The 12,116-nt window shown below is 40.8% G+C and overlaps 1 protein-coding gene across 4 annotated transcripts; it reads left to right on the top strand.

The window, feature by feature from the left end:
• The first annotated feature begins 1,863 nt into the window (after positions 1-1,863).
• On the top strand, positions 1,864-11,917 carry LOC116924781. 4 transcript variants are annotated; one of them, XM_045175394.1, is made up of 10 exons: positions 6,166-6,859; positions 6,954-7,055; positions 7,160-7,334; positions 8,408-8,495; positions 9,240-9,325; positions 9,413-9,421; positions 10,949-11,056; positions 11,319-11,378; positions 11,515-11,553; positions 11,655-11,917. In XM_045175394.1, exons 1-10 carry the CDS (start codon positions 6,810-6,812, stop codon positions 11,700-11,702), a joined length of 765 nt encoding a protein of 254 aa, XP_045031329.1. In that variant the 5' UTR covers positions 6,166-6,809; the 3' UTR covers positions 11,703-11,917. The 4 variants fall into 4 exon arrangements, with proteins under 4 accessions (XP_045031332.1, XP_045031329.1, XP_045031331.1 ...); XM_045175396.1 differs by having other exon boundaries at positions 6,239-6,859; positions 6,954-7,040; XM_045175397.1 differs by lacking the exons at positions 6,166-6,859; positions 6,954-7,055 and adding an exon at positions 1,864-2,351.
• The last annotated feature ends 199 nt before the right edge of the window (positions 11,918-12,116 follow it).

The following is a 12,116-nucleotide window of genomic DNA, read 5'->3' as shown; positions in this document are numbered from 1 at the left end:
ATCACGACACAGGATATCCGGTCCTGACCGAATGGATGTTGACAACTTGCACGAATCGGGTTCCTTGTCACACACCAAAAAAAAACGAGTTAAAAAACGAATAAAGGAGGAATCTACTTAGTGCTTGTAGTTGAAGTAATAACTTTGCCAGATTTACTTTATCCAATTGTAAAACTCGTGAAAAAAGGGGAAAACTTTGGTACAACGTTGGCACTGTACAGCCTCAACTTCTATGACAAAGACGAAAGACGACATGGCGAGGGAAATGGAGATACAAGTTAAGCTGTCATGCATTTGTTGAAGGCGTTACTTAAAAATTGGTTCAATAACTATCGAGACGCATGCAAGTCTTTGCTTAACTTTGCGCGTCTATGTACTACAATACCCTTTCTAAACAACCGCTAAATAATTGAAATGGATATCAACAGAAACTGCATTGTGAGTCGATGCGGAGCTTATAGTCTGCATCATCATTGCCAAAGAGCAGTGAATGGGTTTATTTACTCTATTGGCACTGCATTTTGCGAGGCACTGCGGTATAGACATGGGTAAATAATAGACTGCGGGGAACAAATTTATGAGTGACTACTAAATGATTCACGTCGAGTAACCGGCAGCTTTGCGACGCTCCACGTAAGAGTTATATTCTTAGCGCACGTTCATTTATTAAAAGCGCAGCATTGGTGCAGAGCAACATCTGCGTTATTCTAGTAGTGTATCGCTTTAAAAAGGCAGATGTCTGGACGATGTCTTCTGCCTCAATTTCTTCGAATTCTATAGAGCTCTTGCGATAAGGCTAAATAAGCTGAGTAGCATAAGAAAGGCAGAGCTCACTCTCGTGACGATTGAAGTGAAATTCGTAATCTTGCTGTGCTGAATAGACATGACGAAGGGATTCGTATTTCGTGTATCGGGGGGGGGGGGGAACGGAGGTGTCGTGACAGCCCAACGTGCTGCAACAACAAGAATTGTATGAAAAGGCAGACGGCATATTGTTCCATAAGAGAGCTAAAGAGCAGGGTGATGAGATAGGGCACATAGTACATCATCAAAAGAGATATCAGAATATTATATACTGGAAGGAGAAGAATACAACAGGGCCCGAAAGAGCTTCTCGTTCACGTCCAAGTAAATGACGTTGCTCTTACTTGCGGTTCACCAACATCAGACTGTTGTGACGTGCTCCCCATATTTTTAGCCACCAAGCGATCGGAATACATCAGCTTGAATCTGTAGGTAGATACTGTGTACGTAAAAATAAACATGTAAATACTTCAATTCTTTTGTTTTCCTTGTTCGTATGCGTCAATTTGATAGATTCATCGTCATGTAAAGCGGATTAGAGTGCGAAAGCGAGCACTTTGAAATGTTGTGATGTGCGAACAAAGAAAGCAATGAAGGCGAATTCCCCGCAATCTTTTCATTCCATTGAGATGAAAGAAGTTAGAGAGCGGGACGCTTGTTCCGCTCGCATATACCTTCGATGATGACGAGCCATTCTACTTGAACCAACTTTAAAGGCAATTTCTCACGTTGTTTATCGTCGCTGTTGTATTATATGTGAGTTGAATCCAAACTTTTGAAACTGTTTAAACAAACGCAAAGAAGTTCAAAGGAAAAACTACTCGATGACGTCTTTCGTATTCTCCGTTTTCAAAACTGGATCAACACAGACATGAAAATGCTAAATCAGGTATTGAACGCCCAGGTAGGCACGATTTAATAATTAACCTCGTTTATTTTTTTTTTGTTTTTTCTTCTTCTTTTATTCCGCAGATTGAAATCGAATCGTCCTTGTTGGTGGTGATGGCCGCATTTGATTGTACCGCAAAGCCACGGAATCGCGTGAGTGAATTCTGGCCTGATTTTTGATTGACCGATCCTATTTCTAATAGACGACAACGATAGTTCAATAACATTTCCGAAAATACTGTAGACTAATGTCCTTCATTTTTAGAATGGCCGTTTGCAAATTATCTGTCAACATCGCAATTTTCTTTCTCCTTTGATGCCCCTACCTTTCGTTACGTCACTTTCTCTCTCAACCCCTAATTGCGACAATGCGACACATCCCGCACAATTTCGCTAGTCGTTTGTTTCGCTTTCTCGAGTGTGGGTTTTGCCGATCGCGACTCTTGTGCTGCTGTGTTTCTTCCTTATGAAATCAGAATATAACTGCCAATCAATCGGACAGGTGTAACACTGCAGTTCGTTAGGAAGGGGCGGATTGCGCAAAGGTGTGTACCGAAAAATGACTTGCAAACTCCAGTGCCCCGAGTGCTGACAAAAGAAACGAGTTCATCCGGTCGTCCCCCGTCCTCAATGAAAATGGCCCGGCAAAAGAAATGCAGGTAAAGATTTCATCACCACTTTCTCTCTGATAACCTGATCTTCTGCTATGCAAAGCTGACATGTGAGAGCGAGTATAATTTTACGACTTGTATCTTTTTTTTTTCGATCGAGTTGCTTTGATTTTCATTTTTTTTTCGTTCAATTTCATGATTGAATCAAAGGCAGCAGAGTGTACGCAGCTAGATTGCGTGTGGTTCCCCCTCTCATTTGAGAATTAGATTTGCATCTCGATTATTTAGGAGGCTCATCCTTTGTAAGACATGCCCAGAGTACCGTATATAGAAACCTGATGAGGTGAATCTCTTTATACTCGGAAGAAAGAAAGGCAGACTCATTTGAATCAAACATGTTCTTGGAAGCTTGATTGAAAGCTTTCTTTTCACGTTTCTTTGCATTACAAATCAGCCTTTTGAAAACTGTTTGGCGTTTGATTATAGCATTTGTGCTATACCTATACAAAACAACATACCGATTCGAGAGGCAGTCTGGCGACGATGGCCCTTTTCACGAAATACGCCCACCGCGTTGTAGAAACACCCACATTTGGAATATTGATCAAAACGTGCAAGAAACTGTAAAGAACGTTTTCTCATTTCCTTTTCGATGCAAGAATTTTCACATCGCGTCAACAGAACAGACGGAGCGTCGATTAAACACCTGAATGTATGACGTCATTGAACCAATGACTTTGGGTGTGTTGATTGCCGTTTTTCCTAGACCGGTTTGCATTCCATGACATTAGACGATTATAACGTTCGAAAGGCGTCGTTATTTGCTTGCGTGTTTTCACTGCCTACATTTTTTTTTGCAACTGTCGTTAAGCCGACAACGAAAATCTCGTGCATTTCAAGGTTCGTGTCAACTGCACATCACTCACGTGTGGCGTGCTTGAATAGGCAACGTTAGACTTCCGGCTTTTACGGCATAGAAGCGTCAGGTCATGTGGCACCGTTGTTGACCAATGGGGTGCGTGATCCTGTCCTTTCTTCTCCTGACGATGGCTTTAAACGATCACAGCAGTTTAATGCGAAGCTGCTGGCGAATGTCATCGGTTCTCCTGGCCCCCGTGTCTATTCAACTCGTCAGGGTTCGCTTTGTTTAACTTGCGATGGAGGACGGAAAGCAACAGCAGCCAAAGATCGATCAACGTTATATACTAAATAAACATTCAGGCACAAACAGGTTTGCGTATATAGCGCATCACCAAGGTCGAATGGAAAGCGGAAGACCATTATTTTTGTATCGCATAGACGTCTCCATAGACATTGGTAAATAAATATGAAATTTGCATGCATAGAGTTTTTGATCAAATGTTTATAGACTGGAGGAAAAGAGCAAAGAAGAATATTTTCGTATTTTTCTTTTGTTTGTTGGTTCAGTTTTCTTTAAAGCTGGGCACGTGCCGCTGCCACCGTTTGCAATAATCCACAAGTCGTTTGAATAAACTATAGCTCTCCTCTCTTCGTCAAAACAAAGGGCATTGCCACACTATGTGCTGCTCTCTATAACCAGCGAAATGCGAAGATTGCTGGGTATAGAGCTGTATAGGTTCAACCCGTTTTCACAAGACGGAACACATTTCAAAACAGTTTTGATCCGTGGGAGGTTGAAACGCTGCTGTTTACCCTGTATTCCCTTATTCACGCAACTACGCGGCTTTAACCGACGAAACTCACTCAAGCGTTTAGTTTTCTCTTCTAGATATACAGTGTTTGTATAATCGTCCTTTTGCCTGCCGAAAGTTTGTATGAAACAAATCGATCGTTTGCATTGCAGACTGTTTGCGTGATGCAACTCATCGTCGTGATTGTAGGCCTTTGGGTACGTCCAAGTTTTTTCGTTCTTCGGTCTCACGTTTCTTTTGATTTCCAAAAAACACCATTGATTGAAGCCTTTAACTGTTTCGGATTGAGCTCGTTTGATATGTGTTCAATAGGTCGGTGAGCAGAGCACTGTGTTGCTTAAGTAGTTTGGAACCTACTTTACGTTACGTAAGTCATGACCACCACGACGATTTCATCATAGAAGCGTGAAATTGGCAAGGGGAAATCAAAGAGAATGTGTAGAGTATAGACGACCAACGGCGATTGGCCGACCATCATCGCATTTTCATCGATCCGAGTCCCGTTTGCCCACAAGGGCTCATCGTCGACGCTTTATATAGTAGGATATCCAGCCGGAAGCGAAGAAATAACACGCAACTTTTAGCGGCTACAAGCATCAAACGCAATCATAGTCGATCCTAGTAGACCTTTGAAGCCCGTTTTGTACAGCGTCAATCCATTTAGCAGCAGAAACTTTGCTGGATTGTGTGCACAATGTGCATTTTGACTGACCCTCGCAAAGTCATTAATCAAACATTGCAGTCGAATCGCCTACAACGCGCAAAACACAGACAGCAATCGTCATGGCCGTAGTCTAATTGGTTGTATTAAAATACAAAAGATCCTTTTCAAAAAGCCAAGCATTTAAAAAGAATTCTTTCATCTATAATTCTATTCCAACTCTTTCTTGCCTATTTTATGATGGGCTTTCGTTCTGCGGTTGCGTGTTGCATTAGCTGTGCATTATTTTTATTTTATTTGTTTTTTTTGCCTGTGCATCAGCTTAAAAGTGCTTTGTAACATATATATTATCTGCGTTGGCGTTTGTCACGGATTGCTCTCGGCATTTTCTTTTTTGCCGGATGGAGAAGGCCAATCTTTTAGACAGCAATAAGATCCAGGCTATTCGGCGAAAAGCTCATTAATACTACCAATAAATCCTGATCTTTCAAAGATCTCTAATACCTTCAGTCTCTGCTGTTCTTGTACTAGTTGTAACGCATCACGAGGGACGGGATTCATTTATGGAAGGTTATATACCAGCAACATTTTTCCAAACGATGAAAAGGAAGTTGTGTTAGATATATACTTTAGTCTATACCAAAGGGTCCTATAAAACAAAAAGAATGGAAGTTAACAGTTGCTAGGCTACCGTTTTTTTGTTTTTGATTAACTTCCTATCGCCTTTCCGTTTTTTACTCTTTTACGTATTTCTTTTTTTTGGTCCCCTCTATTTTGTTGTTTTTTTTTCAGGAAGGGCAGATCCAATTTACGGGATTCTTTTCTCTATCGGATATATATAGGCTTTATATAGACCTATAGTTTACTGGCCATGTACTATATACTTAAATACTGGGCATGCCCGTCTACAGCATTTCTTTATCAATTTGCTTTCGCCCAAATCTTTTTTTTGTTTGTTGGTTATTTATCGATTTGAAGGTTAAGGATTTGATGTTGCTGCTTCGTTCTTATAATAAACAATTTCAGTTCACGGACGAAAGTCATGGCCGACTGCTGGGTGGGCTGGGAAAGCCGCCCGGCACGTAGAAATCCCGAAAAAAAGGGTGTGCCGTATCTTCGGTGCGTACGATAAGAGAAAGGAAAATAAATCGTGGAAAAAAAAGAAGAAAAGGGAACAAAAGATTATGGGACACGACGTTGCTAGGCCCATCTATAATTCAGTCAAAATGCACAGCATGCAGACTTAATTGGCTCGTGTGTTGTTCATCCTTATTCCCTATGTAACAATTTCTTATTTACTTCCCCCCTTTTCTTTTTTTTTCTTTCTTGTAACCCAAATTCTCTTTTGTAAAAGCTGATTTTGTGTGAAATGAAAACAAACAAAAAAAAAACGTGTTGGATATTCATAGAATACGAGACACAATTATCTATTGAAAATGCGGAGCACATGGTTGATGGCATATGTAATGCGCCGCTATGGAAGCAGAGAATCAATACATCGTTTCACGTCCACCATATACATACACCTGCTGGGTCATTAGCAAGAAATGATTCTCATTTCCATCAAAATTCAGGGCCAAAGCGTGTGTGTGTGTGTGACCCCAAAGACATTGAATTATTCGTCCCCAAAGTTAAAGCAGCTCGTTAACGAAAGGAGCTATACACAACCCAACGTGGTGTTTAGTTTATTCCACTTCAGCAGGTGTACGCACACAGTGTAAATACTACGTATATGTATATATTTCTTTTAAGAGGGAACATAGTGGACTCTCTCTATTTGTATTTGGGATGGCCGCGGTTGCGCAGAAGGATCGAAATCGAAAATAGGAAGCAACGAGGTTTCACACTATCACGTGAAACCCATCGGGTCAACGTCGAGGAGTCGCATCTTGTTTTGTTTGTTTTTTACAAACAGTCACGCATATACCAGCAAGCGATCCAGTTGTGCACGTCCCGGCTTCTCAACGTCTTTGGTGTTTTGATCCTTTTAAACCAAATATTTATAGGGCGTAGTGCGCATATTGTTGGGTTAAGAAAAAACTAAAACGCCCGCGTGAGTGTCGATCGAATAATAACGTTATGGACAGAGATTGTTCAGCTTACTTTCGTCTTGAAACTGTTTGAGATCAGCAACACCTCAGCTGATTGGACTCCGGCGGCTTGTCTACCTGGATGATTGGCTGCTATGTGTTTGACCCGTTTCACGAACTACAACGGCCAATGTACTGCACGAGAAAAATGAGTCGATTTCAGTCGAATTGGACATCAATTAACGATTAGTTGTGCTTCGTTTTTTTTTTTTCACCTATAAAACAGCGGAACTCGAATCCCTTCTGGTTTAATAGAGGAAGTGTTGCTGATGAGCTCCTCCATTCACCAATCACACGAAAAACGACGACTTGTGTGCGTGAAAGACACGTGAATTTGCATTTTTAACCTCCATTTTTTGTTTCAAAATTCTAGCATTTCAATATTGTCAAAGTTCAGAATACGATTGGGTCACGTTTGGTCGATATATCTAGGTACATTAATCAGCAAATGGATTCGTCAATGGCAGCCAATCAGCCCCTAATCGAAGGCAGCAATTTCGGTTCAGGCACGTGCGACGGCCGATCGTTTCGCCGACACAATTGTCATTTGACTGCATTCGTTCTCAACGATCGCCAAGCTGCCGTTGTCGCCGCCGTTTACACAATAGCAAGTTTCTTCCTCTTTCTCAATTAGCGTTTATTGCTGTAAGCATTGTCAAAGCCGATTGGCTATAACGCGTCGTTTCATGTCCGTTTCTTTGTTGCATCAAAACCGAAATGGAGCCTATCCTGTTATCATTTTGGTTAGAGCCGATGGCCGTTGGATGCATCGATCACTGTCGACATTCGCTGCGAAACCCCATCTCCGTGAAGCCTTCGCGTGAAATAGAGGCATTAATCACGCTTCCGCTGATTGAAATGAACGAGGTGCGAGGCGATGTATATAGCGACTGCGAACGAGAGCGTGCGCTAAAAGTTGAACGAATTTAAAGCTTATAAGGCCGACTTGAAAGAGAATCCATTTTCTCTATGGAACTCGCAAAAGGCTAGAAAACAATGTCTGCGACTGTATACTATCCCGGGAATAGACACACAAATCCATAACGCTGTAAAAAAAATAACAAATCAAATGGGCGGCGGGTGAATGAAGAGTGCCATATTTTTTTGTTTTTCTTTCTCACTGATGTTTCTCCCTGTTTTTTTCTTTTTTTCTTTATCTCTTTCACAAGTTTGTTTTTTTTTTCTTTCGTCCTCGCTGCCTTGTTTATCGTCCAATTGGCAACAATAATAGAAGCGTATGATAGGCGGGAAACAACGGCCCGTCATGCGGACGGACCACTGATATTCTCGCTGCGTTTATCTTTTGACGTAGGTCTTATAGTCTATTGGAAAAAAGAACAAAAAAAAGGCGTGTCATATCGATGATGTTCTATAACCGCGGTATCACCGTTATTGCGTGACATCAAGACGAAAATCATATCGGCTTTGAGCACAAACTTCCAAAAATAAACTGAAATGCTTTGCATATAGCGGATGGGATTTAGCGACAAGTTTATGCCCCTTTTATACAGGAGGAGAAGATTAGCGTGATGCTGTTTATAAATGATGCGAGACCTATTTATATGGAATTGATGTAGTGTCCGTATAGCCTTCCTGAGCGTCTATCGATTTATCGTGTTCATTTTTCCGATTCTTTTTTTGCGCATTGTAACGTTGTTTATTTTTACTTCTTTTGTGCAGTGTGCGTCTTCAATCACCTTCTTCGGCTACTGTTTTTTGGCCGTCGCTACTTCTTATCAAGCCAAACATATGGCCGACGTGTACTGGGGTAAGTACTTTATTCTTCATTTTTATGTCGTTCTTCCTTTTTCTTTTTTTGCTCTTCTTATCGTAAAGAAGCAGCGGACACTTCACCGTTTGGCTCTCGTTAGCTTTACAATAAAATAAGCAGGGCATGATGCTGACGAAGCTCGGTGAAGGGAGAAAAGGTCTTGCAATGTGCATGCCAAATGATGTCCTGAGAGATGTCTTATCCCGCTAATTGTACAGTACGTACGTAGAAACGTAGAAAGATGTGCACGAAAAAGAAATAGATAAAAGTGAAATTGCTTATTTGACAAGGAATATCGGGAAAAGATTTTTTTTGTGCGTGTAAAGTTCGATTTGAACGGTACAAAAGCGAACGGCACGGTGAGCGCATTTTTGGGCTGCACAGCGTTCAAGATTGGCTGCCGTCCGTTTTCGTTCACGACGAGCCAAACATTTCTTTTTATACTGCGACCTTTTCAGCGGGTTCAAAAATAGAAAAAGAAAACAAAAAATAGGGAACCAATCAAAGGATCCAATCGCGTGGGCTCACTTGATGTAGCGCCAATCTATAGTTGATTATATACGCCACCGACGTTGGTTCTTTAACAATTGGCTAGATTGAAGACATGGTCTCTTAAAATATCGAAAGAAAACCATTTCCAATAGTGCCCCTTTATTTTTTGTTTGTCTTTCTTTTACAGCTGCTCGTTATTTCCTGTGCGCTCTTCTTTACTCTGTTAATTGCAATCTTTAATTTTTGCAGGAGTGCAAGCGTCCTACGCGGCCGTCATGATGGCCGAACTAACTTCGCTATGTCTTTCCACCACTCTGTTGATCGCCATTTATCAGGTCAGTGGCCTCTCTGGGTCCTTTTACAAATAAAACAGCACACACGAATAAAAGGCCCATTCATTTTCTGCTATACCACTTGCTTAGTCTACTAAGGTACAGTATACTTCAATTTTCCTACAAGTATAAAAGCGTTGAATCATAAAAATGAACGTCAAATGGCCAATCAAAATTTTTTTTTTTGTCTTTATTAAGAAAATGAAAAGCGTATTCGATTATGAATTCCGTTCGGCTCAGCTGCCGCATCGCAGGTTATAGCAGATGTCGAAAAATCAATACAAACACCTTTTTTTTCCTTTGAAGCGGAGACATGATTTTATGCAATGCACTGGGCATGTCAACCCAAAAATGCAGTCATGTGTCATGACTGCATGTCAACCCAAACGCTAAATATATAATTTTTTTCAAGCTAAATGAGGCCAACTCCCGAGTAATGATGCACGTTTGCAAGTTGATAGGGGGTCGTACAGGTGAAGAAATTAACGCTCAACAACAGCAACGTTCGTGATGGACGAGTCAGATTGTACCGTGCAAAGAAATGCGAAATCAATCTCGAGTGCTATACCATGTCACATGTCAATTAAACTTGCCAGTTTCATTAAACTTCCTTGAAATCCGACTTGTTTAGAGATCTCCTCTATAAGGGTGGCTTAACTCGCGTGTAAGGATAAACTAGCGAATGCGTGCGTTTGATTGTTATGTCAAACGTCGATGTGTTATGCCGCTTGTTTGATGAAAATCGTCTGAAAAACCAATTCCAGAGTGAACAGGGATTCCTCTTTTTCTTTGTATGACTTTCACACTGAATATCCCGTCATTCCTGAAGCACTAAGCCGCAAAAAGAGAGAAAAAAAAAAGAAAATCTAAAACAATTTGGGTTTTCCCGCGTTCGGGATGTGAGTGCACGATATGCCCATACGTTTCTTGTGTCGATTACGTTTTGACAGGAGCACAAAAAAAAAACAAAAAGACAAGAACATCCATTGCGAATGGTATAAGCCAAGTCTGATAATACGGGTTTGTTCTCGTATATTAAGTTATATACCATATACTTTGGCGAATGCGCTCAGTCGTTTGGATACGGCTCGTTTTGCAACCGCACTACACCAGCATTTCTGCAACGGTTAGATTTCTTTTCCGCAGTCTCGCTTTTTCGGTGTGATAAAGGGGCTTCAGTCACGTGATAATGCGCATGAAAGACGTGCTTCTCTCTCTCTAAATCGTCTGGCGCCATCTACTACTAGAATGGCTCTTCCTAGGCGAGACTCTTTCGTGCGACAGCTCATACATAATAGAGCCAATAAACTAACTGGCTTTTTGTTCGTTTCTGGCTACTCTGTAGCTGACCGTCGTGCTTGTCGTTTGTCGTCAAGATAACGTTCTGTCTTTGTACTACACGTGCGTGTCGTCATTCGTATAATCGTAGGCCCTCGTTCAAATGAAGCAGTGGCGTCTATATAATGAAGCTCGTTGTAGGTAGACAACTAAATGCTTTTGGTTGGATGGAGAAGACGACTGTTGATCTTCAGAAAAGTCCCCCTTTAAAAAAAAAAATATGTGGTGCGTGCACAAATGGCAATGGTTTAATTAATGCATATTTGTTTGACATTTTTACGGATGCAGGAAAATTGCTCGCTGATGGTTCCGTGGGTGTTGGGCTTCATAGGCTCCATTTCCTTAGAGGCGCTAGCCATAGTCTATTCAAATGTTCTTCGTGACCATATCAATCAGGTATGTCATACGTTTTTATCAAAACAAAAAAAACTAAACAATAGGCAAATGAGAGTGGGTCGCTTTCAAATTCGACATGGTTATTGTCTAATTACAAATGATTTGAAAGTGTGTACCGAGGAGTGGCAAACTGTTTGGTAAGACATTGTTTTACATAGAACCTTTTTCCACTGTGGTAAACTAAAAAGCCGCTCTTTGAAAAAAGCCTTTACGTAAATCCTGTTATTTTCGGTTGATTCTCTTTGATGTTGATGTGTTGCAGGGTTTTGATCAGCTGTGTCACTTTGAAGTAGGCGTCTTCCTATCAAAGACTTTCATCAACGTAAGTCTAACCGCGTATTCGTTATCCCTGTACCCATAAACTTTCTCTTCAAAAAATAAAATAACGTTTTCTTTTAATGACTTAATGTTTTCTCTTTTTATTTTCACAATTGGACATCCTGATGATGTGTCGCTAGATTATCGTCATTGGCGCTGTAGTACGCCTCTATCGACAGGTCAGCCACTGATTTCTATAGTCTTTCGTTTTCAAAGAACAATTCAAAAAAATTCAATTTCTTCTCATTTTTGTTTTTTTCACTTTAATTATCGACGATAGTTAAAGGACGGTGTCACATGGAGAGTCAACGACATTTACGAATTGTAACCGCGGTACCTATGGCTTTACGGCTTCGACTTTTTACCCATCGTTGGATCGCCATTTTCATATTCTTGTACATTTTCCGAATTGAATGTAATTAAAACGATTTACTATACAATTCTCGCTATATATATCCGGCCAGTCTTTTGCTATATACACGACGCCCAGCAGCTTTCCGATCATTTGACGTAATCGAACCAAATATACCGGCATGTAAAACACTTTCTACAGGTTTTATTTCTACCTTATAAAGTTTTTCAAAAGTCTCTCGTTTTTTTTTTCAACGAGCCCCTCTGCAAGAAATTTCGTTCGTGAACGGAGATCACGAGAGTCTTATCCGATCTCATCGCCTCCCAACGAGACAGGTTTATTTTTATCCGCTCTCATTTTCCCGCTTCTTATGTAGGAACTGTATTGTGC

The sequence above is a fragment of the Daphnia magna genome, linkage group LG6, assembly GCF_020631705.1.
Source record: "Daphnia magna isolate NIES linkage group LG6, ASM2063170v1.1, whole genome shotgun sequence".
NCBI classification, from domain to species: Eukaryota; Metazoa; Arthropoda; class Branchiopoda; order Diplostraca; family Daphniidae; genus Daphnia; species Daphnia magna.
The sequence above is the reverse complement of the archived record's forward strand: the minus strand, read 5'-3'. Positions and strand labels throughout refer to the sequence as shown.

Bases quoted from the DNA above. Each gene is read 5' to 3' on its own strand.
- LOC116924781 (XM_045175394.1), top strand. From the start codon at position 6,810: ATGATTGGCTGCTATGTGTTTGACCCGTTTCACGAACTACAACGGCCA. The intron at 8,496-9,239 runs GTAAGTACTTTA...TAATTTTTGCAG, and splicing joins TATGGCCGACGTGTACTGGG to GAGTGCAAGCGTCCTACGCG. The intron at 11,057-11,318 runs GTATGTCATACG...GATGTGTTGCAG, and splicing joins TTCGTGACCATATCAATCAG to GGTTTTGATCAGCTGTGTCA.